This window comes from Pseudophryne corroboree, chromosome 10 (genome assembly GCF_028390025.1).
Source record: "Pseudophryne corroboree isolate aPseCor3 chromosome 10, aPseCor3.hap2, whole genome shotgun sequence".
Lineage (NCBI taxonomy): Eukaryota > Metazoa > Chordata > Amphibia > Anura > Myobatrachidae > Pseudophryne > Pseudophryne corroboree.
Genome location: NC_086453.1, coordinates 344122072 through 344136355, shown reverse-complemented (window position 1 = coordinate 344136355; position 14284 = coordinate 344122072). Strand labels below are relative to the sequence as shown.

General features: G+C 45.2%; 1 protein-coding gene across 4 annotated transcripts in view; it reads right to left on the bottom strand.

Moving 5' to 3' along the window:
* PRDM10 (PR/SET domain 10) overlaps positions 1 to 14284 on the bottom strand; it is a 118039-nt gene that overhangs the window by 89828 nt on the left and 13927 nt on the right. For 2 of the 4 annotated variants that reach the window (XM_063943645.1, XM_063943643.1), the window contains exons 2-3: positions 1570 to 1753; positions 127 to 318 (exon numbers count right to left, since the gene is read on the bottom strand). In XM_063943645.1, coding sequence (XP_063799715.1) covers positions 127 to 318; positions 1570 to 1638 — 261 coding nt within the window. In that variant the 5' untranslated portion in view covers positions 1639 to 1753. Of the gene's footprint in view, positions 1 to 126; positions 319 to 1569; positions 1754 to 14284 lie in introns of those variants that run through there. The other 2 variants (XM_063943644.1, XM_063943646.1) reach the window with 2 other exon arrangements.

Here is a 14284-nt window from a genome sequence, read left to right as displayed (position 1 = left end):
GTTGATATACGCACACAAACATCATTATTAGCATCAGAATAAACCTGCATATATTACAATCATAAAAAAACAAGATATTAATACAATAGTGCCAATCACACAAGGGAATAATCATGCCACATCTACCTGCTGAAACTCTTGGCGTGCCCATACCTGTGACCCATCCACAGGGTGGATGTACACCAGGGTGTGTTCGGAAGCATCCACCGACGTGAATGAAGAGGCATCCGCCGTGTACACCACCTGCTGTGAGGGGCGATCCTGGTCATCGCTATACACAATCTGTGCCACAGTGCCCCCATCTGGAACAAAATGCACCTGCAGGCGGAAGCGGAGGAAGATTTTATAGAACCAGGTGTATTCGTGCGACTGACACAGAATCCTTTTATTCCAATGTATCTCATTGCAGCTGGAAAGCTCGCCGCTCATTTCTCATATTGGAGACATTTTACAGAGATAACTGAAAGATTTTAGAACACTGAAAATCATCTTGAATCATTAACTGAATGTGTACAATATCAAATGAAGGCTCTGATTCAGCACAGAACGCTAATGCGCTGAGATAGCTATGAAGCAATTCAGCACGTGAGCATGTGCGTACACCGGTGCGCGCATGTGCAAGGTCTTAAACTGCGTTCTCTGGCGGGAGGCGGTGACGGGACGTCGACACCGCGTTATGTGGGCGTCAACGCACCGTTTGGGGGTCACGGTTCAGACAATGGGAGGCATGTCCGGACTGATTGTGGGACGGGCCGACGCGGCTGCGTGACATCACACGCAGCCGCTGCAAGACTAAACATGGCGGGTAGCCGTCTGCTTGCGCAGCCAGAGGGCTACCCTTAGCTTCACTGCTGCTGATTTTCACACAACTACAACCCATGCTGAATTTGGCCCGAAATACGGAGCGATTGCTTTTAAGGCTGGTATTCCCAGCCTTGGTTCCTAAGGCACACCAACAGTGCATGTTTTAGTGATATCCAGGCTTCAGAGCTGTGCTCAAGCATGGATATCACTGAAACCTGGACTGTAAAGGGGCATACATACACACGGATAGATTTGACAAACGATGTGGGCGTTGCCGATCGATGGGAATGACCAATCATTCAAATCATTCCTTGTGTATTGAATGAGGACAATGACTATGCGCACACCCGCGGGTCACTAGCAACACCCTCAGATCTTTTGTACATGCAAAATGCCGAAAGCAGCATGGCCCCCACTCCACCCCCGCCATCGTTCGGCGCAGCCGGTATCGGCAAGTGTGTATGCACTTGCCAATGTCGGCCCCGCCGCCGGGTCCAGTCGCAAACGATTTTGAATCGTCACGTGTGTACCCACCATTAGTGTGCCTTGAGGGCAGAGGTTGGGACTGCCTGTTTAAAGGAGAAAAATCGAGGGCTATCAGAAATTGGCACATATCCAAGTTTCACACAAAAGTAAATCCAGTTTGACTCCCAGTCAGTCAGGGAGTAGAATGTATGTCCTTCCCAAATCATTTTTTATTTTATTTATCTGTAATTGAAGCAAATTAGTCAGGACAGTGCTAGTACATATGTAATAAAGGGTCACCTGGGCTGTGCTGGGCTGCTGATCACCAGCAGGGGGCCACACATGTGGACCTTCCTGCTTGGAGTCCATCCTCTTTAAGGCTCCGAGCTAACAATCGCTCTCTGGTACGGGAGCTTAGTGTGAAGGTCTCATCTGTCCACTGTGTCTAAGCTCAAGCACAGTGTAGAGTCTCTGGGCAACATGGCTGTAAGGAAATAGAGGACGATTAGTGTTCTGCCATAAGTATACAAGAAAGCAAAGAGCTAGGCGGGTGGAAACCAGACGTAACCGTAACCTGGAAATCAGAATGAATCGGTGTACAGTACGGCCACATTCATACAGTAGGTTAGGTTCTGGACGCCTGCTGTAAAGCAAAAATTGCTGAAAAGCAGTGCATTGCCTTTTTTTCCCCAATTGCAATTCAAATGCAGCCACAGGTATAGCTTGCTAACTGGGCATTGAAAAGGACATTGTAAAAACAGTACAGTTCTGTAAATGGCACTCTTCTCTGATGTCATATTGAGCATGTCAGCCTGGTTACAAAAAAACCCAGAAAGAATGGAACCAGTCAAAAATTCACAATGCCATATTAGTGGTCCACTAAAAAGTGGGGCCCTACTATACAGCGGATATAGGTTATGTAAGGAATAAACACCTGCGGACTGTATACCAACATTTTACACACATCCCGCAATTACTTGATAACAAACATGTTTTACTAGTCAAATAATGGGAATATCATCACAATACTACAGTTGTTACTTAGTTGTGCATGTAAGTAATCTTGGTGCCAGCGGTGGGATCTGTGCTGCCATTTCTGTGATTTGCCCCGACTCTCCTTTCTGCTGCCAATAGGATACAAGCAGGGAATGCAGAGAAGAAGTATGGCCAATGGTGCATCTTTGTGCACACGTTAGCAGATTCACACCCCAGCCAATCGGCATCTCAACAGACTTAAATACACAGTAGCGACCGCTATAACGTCCGCCTCTGAATCATCCCTTCTAATCTGCAACCTACTCAATCACTGGCCCAAAAGTATTAAGCCTTAAAAAGTGATAAAGTGGAGACAGATTAAATAGAGTGATAAATGACTAGCCATCAGCTTCCTAACTGTCATGTAACAGGCTGGTTTGTTTGACAAATGACATCACTTTTTAAGGCTTAATACATTTGTTCCTTAATACTGAGGGGGCATTCCAGCTCGTATACCATGACATGGGGCATAAAGAACTAGGGGGCAGATGTAGTAACCTGGAGAAGGCATAAGGAAGTGATAAACCAGTGATATGTGCCAGGTGATAAAGGCAGCAGCCAATCAGATCATACTGTTAATTTACATATTGGAGCCGATTGGCTGCTGCCTTTGTCACCTGGCACATATCACTGGTTTATCACTTCCTTATGCCTTCTCCAGGTTAATACATCTGCCCCTAGATATTTATGCTCACTGGAAAGCAAGTCCTGTCCATAGGGCAGAACTGCTTCATCAGTCGCACGTGGTCACTTTGTCGCTGAACTGGACGTGCCTGCGCAGTTTTTCCAGAAGAGGTACGGCATAAACAGCGCACATTAAGCAAGCTGGTGTGGCGCAATAGGATTACAGTTGCTTTTCAATTACTTTTTCTTTGTTTAGAAAGGCAACCATAAATTATTCATGCTGTAAGTAGCACATTGTTACACAGTAATACTGGAGCTAGTGTAGCTGTCAGTCAGCGCTTCATCCCATAATGGTAGATGGCATGTACTGCAACACAAACCTTCTTTGTTTGGGAAACAGAGAGAGCTAGGCTTCTACGTTTCATGGCAGATCCTGCATTGCTGTGAGCCAGCTCACGTTTTGTTAGCACATGATGAAATGACTGCGTGTCAGAATCATACAGGAGGCTAACAAAGGGCTGCTGCATCAGGCCCCATCCAACCTGAGATTATTGTCAAGCTGGCGGTTGTATGCGCCATGATGCAGGGTGATCGGCAGATACAGAAAACAAACATTTCTTTTAAGATCAACGTTATAACCAAGACCCTTATTCAGGTTTGTTAGCAAACCAAAAAAAAGTACACTAATGGGGAACACCATGTGCACTGCAGGTGGGGCAGATGTAACATGTGCAGAGAGAGTTAGATTTGGGTGCGGTGTACTCAAACTGAAATCTAAATTGCAGTGTAAAAATAAAGCAGCCAGTATTTACCCTCCACAGAAACAATATAACCCACCCAAATCTAACTCTCTGCACGTTACATCTGCCCCACCTGCAGTGCAGCATGGTATTGTCCATTAGTATGCTTTTTTGGTTTGCTAACCAAACTGAATAAACCCTCGAATCCTCAGAACATGCCCTTCTGGAATACTTGAGAACTGAGAAAAGACTGATTCAGGGTGCGTAGAGTCTGATGATGTGTTGCATGGATCTCACGGGTCCAGACGGTGGGTTTTTGCAAACAGCACGCGCGGATTTATACCACTTTGCGTGTGTCGGTCCTATTCCGAGTCAGACACAGCTTGGCCGGATTGGTCTTTCCGTGAAATAGGGCTGGGCCGGGAGTGTACCGAGTGGTGACAATGCGGTCACACGGAAACATCCCGACTTGTGGGAGTATTCCACCCACTTAGTCGCAAGTGGAGAGGCGCCTGGGATTCGTGCATGTGTTGCGTGCTGAAAATGAGATCCATACACAGATGGAATCAAGACCAAGATGTAGACTAGCCATATTTTTATATTTGGGAGTGTGGTGCGGTAGTAGGCAGAGGTGGAGATGTAGCCCCTGTGAGTACGGTGTGACATCACAATGAGAGCGGAGGTCGGGAATAGAACAACAACCAGAAAACAGGATACAGTTACAACTGCCTAATATTGCCCAATAGCCTGCAGGGAGCGAAACACAACTATGGTCATATATACCCCCTCCTGAACTACACACAATTATATAAAGGAAAAAGGTTATAGTGCCTTTGGGGAAAACACGGTGCTGCGTTCTGCTCCTGTGCTAATGTAAGGCGGCCAGTCATGTGCCAGATTATATACGTTTGCAGCTGGTTAGAAGGGACACAAGTCACTCCCTGTGTGTTACACATCAGAGCTCCAGCAATAAGTTATAAGCATAGCAGTATAAGAAGCAGTAAGAAGACAGCAGCCAATTCCTGCAGGAGCCTCCCACGCAGAAAGTGGCGCTCGCACCTGCCTGACTAATTCATTACATGATGGGAAGGGAATAAACCTACTCAGCCATTCTCCGGATGATGGATTCCTTATAAAGGGGGCAGCAAACCATGATCCTGCGCTATGCAGAATTATTTCTCCTGCTTCAAAGTAATGCCAGGAGCCCTGTAATCGGCCAGCTTTGTATGTAAATATAGAAAGACAGGAGTCCCTCTGCTGCTCTGTGGGGCACATAAATGGCAGTTTTCTTCGTTCCATACCAGACAAGAAGGGAGGTTCAAGGTGCAGACACAGATGCCTCCAATCTGCCGTCAGTATTGGTGACTTGCCAGACACTAATAAGTGGATTTCTCCCCCAGAACGAAGCATATGAAATTCACTAAACATTTAGCACATATGTGCAGTGGGTTCTGGCTACAACGTATGGCAAATTGCAGCCGTATATCCTGGAAATTTGGTTCGGGTTCCTTGCTATGCACCGTACTGGTGCAACTCATGACGGCACCTGACTACACTCACTGCGTGCTAGGGTGTTCATCATGAGCGATCACAGACGTCCCCCCTCACAGTTTACCCCAATTCTATGGACACTTGTTGGTTTTGGTAACAATTTAATGAAAAATAATTTGAGCTAATAAGTCACAGCGGCGTCTTTTTGTTAAAAAAAAAGAAAAAAAAGAATACTTGACTTTAGCAATGCTCGGCTAATGAAGGCCTTAGGGTTCAGAAGCAGAAAATGCAGGTAACAGGAAGGTCCACGCGTTCCATCTACTCTGCACAACATATTCCAGCTGGGGGCGCCACAAGCACAATCCAGCAACAGGCCATAAAGAGAACTCTATAAAGGGACCTGTCCATTAAACCACTATCATGACCGTTATATACAGCCCGCATCAGCTAGCCTGCCACGCGCCAAGTGAAAATAAGGACAGCTAATCAGAAATTCTATGCCTGTCCCAATGGGAATAGCCGCCTTTAATTGCACGGATCACTAAGCCATCAGCCTCATTCTATTTACTGTGTAGAGCAAGCAGCTACTGGTTCATCAACAGATTCATTGCCAGGCCCTGCAAATACATTGTTATCCGTCTGTTCTTTCCTGGCAGGGAGCCTCGTTTTCCGCCAGGCTCACACGCCTCCCCATGAATCATCATCAGGAAGCCTGGACATTAATTTTATACTATCAGACATTCTGGATGCAGGGAAATGGTTAAAACAAAACACAAGCGGCTGCACCCCTGTAACCCAGCGACAGGGATGTTAGGCAGTTTGCTGCACGTGTAAGTGACAGGACAACACACCATTACTAGCCACAAGGGAACAGGACACCGAATGACAGGGAGCAATTATCTCCGTAGCATCTTTCTCAGTGGCCCTGCAATATTGCCTCTCCTCCCCACACAAATTGGAGTAACACCCACAACCAGAGAAGTGTCGCAGACACTTTACATGCTAGAGCAATGTATATGAAATACTCAATCCCTCCCATGGCGATGGTTGGGGGGGGGACGGGGGGCGGCACACACTCTTGCATGTAATGTTGGTGTGATGGTGAGTAGCGTTATCCTGTTTGCTTTAACCCATCTACATAACAGTCATTCAGTACTTTTACTAGAAAACATTCTAGGGTTTAAGGCAGCCAAATAATATTTTATAACTGCCAATAATTCAGCCCCTTAAATTACTGGTGTGACTGACAGAAATCATTGTAGCACTTCCTACAGCCGATCTGTGACTTAAGCTGGGCATACACTATACAATTATCTGGCAGGTCTGGATGGTTGGAATGAAAATCTGGTAATGGATGAAAGCAAATGACAATTGACCATTTGCTCCCAAACGAACACAAAAAAAAACAAAAAAACGGTTGTTCATACAAATTAGATACATCCGTGATTTCACCAATTTTAATATTATTGTTTCCTAAAAAAATAAAAATGTATGTATAATATAGAAAATAAATGCCATTATATACAGGTAAATTACAAAATAGTTGGACTAGATATTTTTACAAACAGAAATAGAAGCAGCTCCCGGCGCACCACACCCATCTAAAGAGATAACATGTATGGAGCGATAGTTACGTGACATTTAACAGCACAGGTAAACAAAGAAATAACAAAACCCAGACAATGGCCTGCAGGAGACAAGGTTGCAGACACGCAAAATAATGCATTTACCCTGCATTCCCCTCTTACCCCTTCTGCTCTGCCAACCACTCTAGATTACCCCTTCGCACTCCCGCCTCCAGGATTTTGGCCATTCTGCTCCACACCCAAATGCTATTAGATTCGCCTTTAGATTGTAAGTTTTCACCAGCAGGGCCCTCTTTCCTCACTTACACCATCATCATCTCCCCACAGCCTATAACAGCACCAAAGCTTTAGGTTTGGCCGCCCCACTGTTCATTTGGGTATTATGGCTGCTGATCCAGCAATGTTTATAACCCTTGTCCGTGTCCTGCAATGTTAGATCACTGTATCACTTGTTTTGTTTATGTACTCTGTAAGACAATGCGAACCGCTTGCGGCGCCATATAAATAAAGGGAGATGCAATCAATTTACTAGCTGTCGGAACTCCGGCGGTCAGGATACAGACGCCGGAATCCCCGGCACACAGGGCTATTCCCACTCGTGGGTGTCCACAACACCCACAGAGTGAGACTGTGCCCGCAGCGCGGTGAGCGCAAAACGCCCCCAATGGGAATCTTAGCGCTCACCCCGCTGCCAGTAAATAGTATGTAACCCAAATAAAGGATAATAATAAAAAGTGTCCTTAAAACTCACCTCTTCATTCAAACCTATCAACCTTTCTAACTCCGGTGCCTCCACTACTATCTCTACAGCCCACTTTGTACCCTCTACCCTCTAGGATGTAAGCTCTCACAAGCAGGGCCCTCCTCCCTGGTGTTTTCCTTCCTACAACTGCATCCCTGTCCCACCAGCCCATGGTCCCAAGAACTGGCCTACCTCAAATGGGTGCTACTTACCGCTGGTACTCAATGTATTAGCAACAGCTGGAACAGCATTGCTATGGTCTGTTTAAACTGAATCTGTTGTTGACTGGTCATTATATCATTTTGTGTTTGTATTATTTGTTGCCGTCTTTGTTACGGTCATTTTTTGTTTTTTTTGTTTTTTGTTTAATACGGTTGAATGTACGGTGCTCTGGATCATTTGTCGCGCCTTACAAATTTAGGACAATTTATTCACGACTAACCGTAAGGAAATAAAATAATATTAAAAAAACTCCACATACAGGAATAGAGTAAATGGGCTCCTAAATTGGGAAAAAGTCTATGTGCCAGAGGTACAAAGCCTTGGAGAGTGGTAAACTATCAGCCCCTGTCATATTACAGGGTGTGTTTGGCTGGTACTTTACCTCTCTCCGTGTTACCACTATCCCAGGCTTAGTACATATATCACTATGTAACATTGGTGGCAGTGAGTCCCCCGAAAAGTATCATTCCTAATCGCTGTACATGGTATGTTTTTTTCAGGGCTATTTATCAAAGTATTCATGCTTGGACAGCTGCTCAGACAAATGACAAAACAAGTATCGTTAGTGATATGAGATTAGTAATCGGATTCCCATCGCATAAAATGCATGGCTGCAACAAAATGCTGGAGACAGGTGCAGCAAAAACCGCTGGCTCCGCAGTATTTTCCTAGCCGTCAGCTGGTAACTGTAACCTATATAGGACAATGGTGAATTACAGAATAAGTAGAAAGGTTATTCTCAAGAAAGTGAATGAAGGGATTTATATGAGGCCACGTCTGAGATCAGGGGCCATTTCAGCTGCATTACAGAACTGTGTACACGAGAGGCTTCTAGCGCAAGGAAACTGGTCTTATTATTACCAAACAGTGGTTTAAAGTGGTCAGACCGACTGCTACGTTCTCATCTTTCTGGAGCACATTCAAATGAGATCCACTTAAACCTGCCCAGTAATGACTGCGGTGATGTATTACACTCTCCCTCTGCAATGGTCTAAGAACTTGTGATAAGTGCAAAGTTCTTATTATGTATAATTAACATGGCCTTCAGTACAACATAAAGTGGCTAATAATAGCTCTGCATAAATGTGGGGCTTTGTTTCCGGAGTGAAACGCGTCCAGCTGTCTGGAGTGGCTCAATATTAGCATACATTACACCGCCTTGCTGCACAATGGGTGCCAGGAAGCCAGCACCTAACCGCTAGAGTGCAATAACTATTTGCCCAGCTGATGGTTCTAGGACTACTCCTGGCTGTCAGGAAAGGCTGCTGCTGGCTTGTTAGGACTTGTCAATATAAATTCACGCTTTATGCATACTGAGCAGACGCTCATCTGCATTTCAAAGCAATCACACAGATGCAATACAGTACACAGAGAACGGATCGGAATAAATCAGAGGCCCCACAATCAATAGTAGTGACCCCTATACATACTGAATGTCTATAACTACCTACTGTTAAAGTGGACCTATCTTTAGTGGGGAGGGGTCACTGGGTTTGTAACTATTAAAAGATTACCTATTTGTAATATACGTTTTCAAATGAAAAGCCCTCTCTCTACCCTTTTCACTAAGATCCCCCTGTGGTGCGCCAAACGTGCTAAACGCCATATGCGGTTAGCACGGTCTGCAAGATTTCCCCTTTGCCAGTTCTCCAGACCAGAGAAGGCTGCCTGCTGTTACTAATATAGGCCGGCTGCGGGGTCCCTCCAGCACCAGCTACCGCCTGTACATCGGCACTCCTTGGTGGAAAGATGATATAGAAGAGAAGGTCTGACATGCATTGCAAAGCACACAGCAAGATTCTTACATCTGCTAGATGGGGATAAAGCGAATATACCCACATGTGGCTAACTCTCTGCTCCGATGTGCTCATCTACAGCAAGCAACAGGTACAGATCAGTCTTGCACAATTTAATGAAGGTAATTGTTGGCGTAACGGAAATACCTGCAGGCCCGTTAGTAAACAGTTCTTCAAATGAGTCAAAGACTGTGCCAATATCATCACTGTAAATGGTGGGACAAACGCTAAGGACTTGTGGACATGCTCTGGAAAAACAGATGGCCAATGCGTCACATTGATTTCTACGGTACCAGGTTTGTGCATTGCCCATTTAATCAGCACAAGAGAACTGGATGAAAGCTTCATGATAAATGCAAGTATAAGCAAACATGATGTCTGACATATGGGAGAACCAATGTACGGTGGTGGTACTGTGGAGCGTTCTGCACTCAGCGTATATAAGCCTTAGGAACCCCACATTTATCAGCTGTGCACAAATGCTGGGTCCCTATGTCTGACACACGCTAAGCACCAAGTCCCACACATAGCGGTTAAGGCGTGTTAATGTATGCGTGCGACTTGAAACAAGACAACACGCCGCTATTACAATTGCAAGTATTAAGATGCACATAAAATAGCCATTGTGTACAGAGCCTCACAGATCCTGCTTAACCCGACGGGGAAACGACGCGGTCACTTGTGACTACAGGTTAAGTAAACCATCACAATTCTGGGCTCTCCGCTAAGGCTGATGCAGCAGGGGTACAGCGCATCACGGATGGAGACAGACAAAGTATTACTCAGGGGTTCAGCATTATTAGATTGGGTTGTGCCGCCAACACATGGCATCTCTCTCAGCGGAAAGCTTTGTACCAAAGCATTTGCTCTCAGTGGAAATCTTGCAAACGGAAGATGTAATGAATTTAAGCAATAGCTAAAGGCTTAACTGGGGCTGATTGCAGACAAAATTCATTCTCTGTAGTCTATACTCTGCGCATAACAACAAGAATAAATACAATAAAACCATGTTCCATTTATAAGACTTTTTCATGCTTTACCATCAACGCGGACTACAATTGAGAACGGTAACCTGTGCCAAGCGGAGTGGAGCGAGGCGCCTTGCCTGAAGCGTGGCCAGCGAATTCGGTGCACCAACTGGGGGGTCTACGTGCTGGTAGAGAAATTTTAACACCAAAAAACCATCAAACACTCATGGGCCCTACACATTTAACGATCCGCCGCCGAGCTGCCCGACGGCGGATACGGCCGACCTGGCGGCAGGGGGGGCAGTGAAGTTACTTCACTCCCCCCGTCACACGGCTGCATAGCAGTGCAGGCAAATATGGACGAGATTATCCATATTGGCCTGCATGCACAGGCGACGGGGCATCTGTGATAAACGAGCGCGGGGCCGCGCATCGTTCATCGCCGGGGCCTCCACACTCAAAGATATGAACGGTATCTCGGTCATTAATGAAAAACAACAACTTCTACGTATACCCTCAATTCACTTAAAGGGGCTGGTTGGGATTGGAATCCTACCAGTCTGTATACTGGCAAATGGACAGCTCCCTGGACCAAACCACTATCAGATGTTGGTGTTTATTCATGACTCAAGCTTTGTATTTTCGGTTTTCCTAGGACTTAAGGACCTAATTCAAGGTTGACTGCAAAATAAAATTTTCCTCTAATGGGCAAAACCAGGTGCAGTGCAGGGGGGGCAGATGTAACGTGTGCAGAGAGAGTTAGATTTGGGTGGGGTGTGTTCAAGCTGAAATCTAAATTGCAGTGTCAAAATAAAGCAGCCAGTATTTACACTGCACGGAAACAATATAACCCACCCAAATCTAACTCTCTCTGCACATGTTATATCTGCCCCACCTGCAGTGCAACATTGTTTTGCCTATTAGAGAAAGATTTTGCTGCTGCGATCAGGTCTGAGTTAGGCCCATAGAATAAACTCTTCTACTACACTGTTAAATAGCATGAGCCTTAACAGCTACCACTGCTAGGGTGATGAGACACCTTTTTAGTCTAGCAGGAGCCAGGAGAGGAGAAATGTGCTGCCAGGAACACAGGAAGTGTGGAGGTGGAGTTATTACAGAAGAGGGGCGGGGAATCAGGGAGACACGCTATACACTGCGGGAGGTGGCGTGGGACACAGTGGGGGGCGAAGGGATGGAGCGAGCAGGCACTGAGGTGACCCAGCAAATTCTGGATCCCTTTACTAGTATTCAATAACCCATGAAGAGCACTTCTAACACCTGCTCTTATTTTACGGCTCAGTAACCAAAAGCCAGCACTTGTATTCCTTGGTCTTATATGACAGTTCAAAAAGCCAGGACCGGCACTTCTACAAATTCTGCATTCCCTGTGTCTTCAGGATACAGCCCAATCCTGGCTCCCGCCTTGCTTATCAAACTGATGCTACAGTGTCTCTACCAGACAGCCACAAGGCTCAGTCCTAGACCTCTAATCTTCACCATCTGTAACACTTTATGGGCCTGATTCTGTGGAGGAAGCAAATCAGAAACGAACAGGTAACTGTGGGGTCTATTTACGAAGCCTTGGATGAAGTCCCAAACAACCAGCGCCTGCCATTTTTCAAACACAGCCTGTGACATGGCAGTCAGGAGCTGATTGGCTGGTACTTTATGGCCGTCCACTTTATCTCCATCCAAGGCTTCGTAAATAGACCCCTAAGTCAGTATTTTCAGTGTGCACGGATGCTAAACGTGGGCATCTGACAACAGGAAATATGTGCACGAGGTAAGGAGTTTGTAGCATAAAGTCACATACAGGCAACCGCCAATGGACGCTCCTGCGCGCTATTCCTGCCCAGCCCTTCTCATCCACACCAATTACGTACTCCCATTCTGGGACTTTGCGTGGCTGCACCCAATCTATGGAACTCTCCCCTCACATAAGATTTTCCGGATACTCCAAAATATTCAAGTGATCACTGAAAACCCCCATCTGTTGGCAGAAAATCAGATTCCAGAAACCCCATCTTATCTTCCTCCCATAATTACCAGCTTGCCATCCCTCTATTCTACCCCAATACCACAACGTCACTACATAATTTACTCAAACTCACATTTGTTCTCTTTCTAAAGGCCTAATTCAGACCTGGGGGTAAATTTACTAAGATGGGAGTTTTATTTAAGATGTGATGTTGCCCATAGCAACCAATCAGATTCCAGGTATTATGTTCTAGAAGGTGCTAGATAAATGAGAAGTAGAATCTGATTGGTTGCTATGGGCAACATCCCATCTTAAATAGAACTCACATCTTAGTAAATTTACCCCCTGATCGCAGTAGCAAAAAACTTTTCTCTAGTTAGATTTGGGTGGGGTGTGTTCAAACTGAAATCTAAATTGCAATGTAAAAATAAACATAAAGCGGCCAGTATTTACCCTGCACTGAAACAATATAACCCACCCAAATCTAACTCTCTCTGCACATGTTACATCTGCCCCACCTGCACTGCACATGGGGGGTAATTCCAAGTTGATCGCAGCAGGAAATTTTTTAGCAGTTGGGAAAAACCATGTGCACTGCAGGGGGGGGCAGATATAACATGTGCAGAGAGAGTTAGATTTGGGTGGGTTATTTTGTTTCTGTGCAGGGTAAATACTGGCTGCTTTATTTTTACACTGCAATTTAGATTGCAGACTGAACACACACCACCCAAATCTAACTCTCTCTGCACATGTTACACCTGCCTAACCTGCACTGCACATGGTTTTTCCCATCAGAGAATTTTTTTGCAGCTGCGATCAGGTCTGAATTAGGCCCTATATTCCCAACCATCTAGTCCCAAAATATTACGGTATGACTGGATCATGTAGCCTCAATAAGCACTTCTTCCCATTATAGCCCTGCAGGACCAATTATGCCGCATGTGGCACCACGATCTCATATCAAACTTTCCTGTAGACAGTAATATTGTGAGAAGTACCACTATGTCTGTATGGTAATAACCAGCCTTGTTTTATTATTGTTCCAGCATTCAATTGTCATTCATCGCAGAGTATGTTGATGCTATATAAATAAAATAGCATCCACTTTATGTTATAATACTGTTAAATAACCCAGGGTCGATACTTGTATCCCCTGGCCATTTAATACCGATAAATAATCCAGGTCTGGCACTCATTTCCCTTGATATTATAGTAGGATTTCATAAACCAGGACCCGCATTTATATTGTCTGGTTTTATAGTACTATAAACAGGTTGGGTAGAAAATCCTAGCAGTCAATATGCCGACGGTCAGGGTGTCGGCACCAGCATCCCCACGGATACCAGTATTTTAACCCTACCCTAACCAACCCATCCCGCAGCCTAAACCCTGTACTTACCTTCGGGATCCATCGGGATTCTGACCATTGGGATCCCACTGTCGGTATTCTGACTGCATCCCCTATAAACAAACTGGGACCATTACTCAGATCCCCTGGATTTATATTACTACACAATAACCATCACTTGTATCCCTGGTGTTAAATTACTGATAAAACCTGGAACCCGAGCTTGGATCCTCAGCCATTATATAACGGATTAATCCAGGACCAGCACACGTATTTCCTGGTTTTATATTATTATTCAATAAAGCAGTACTGGTATTTATATACTCTATTCTTATAGAAACAATAACAAAGGAAAACCTTTATGTCTGTCTGTTATTACCTAGTTTTCCTGGACTCTGCCGGTGTGCACATGAGAAACGCCGATTTCCGGTCTCTCCGCCTGCTGGAACGCAGGTGAAACGCATGTAGTCTTCCGGCCGATTCGC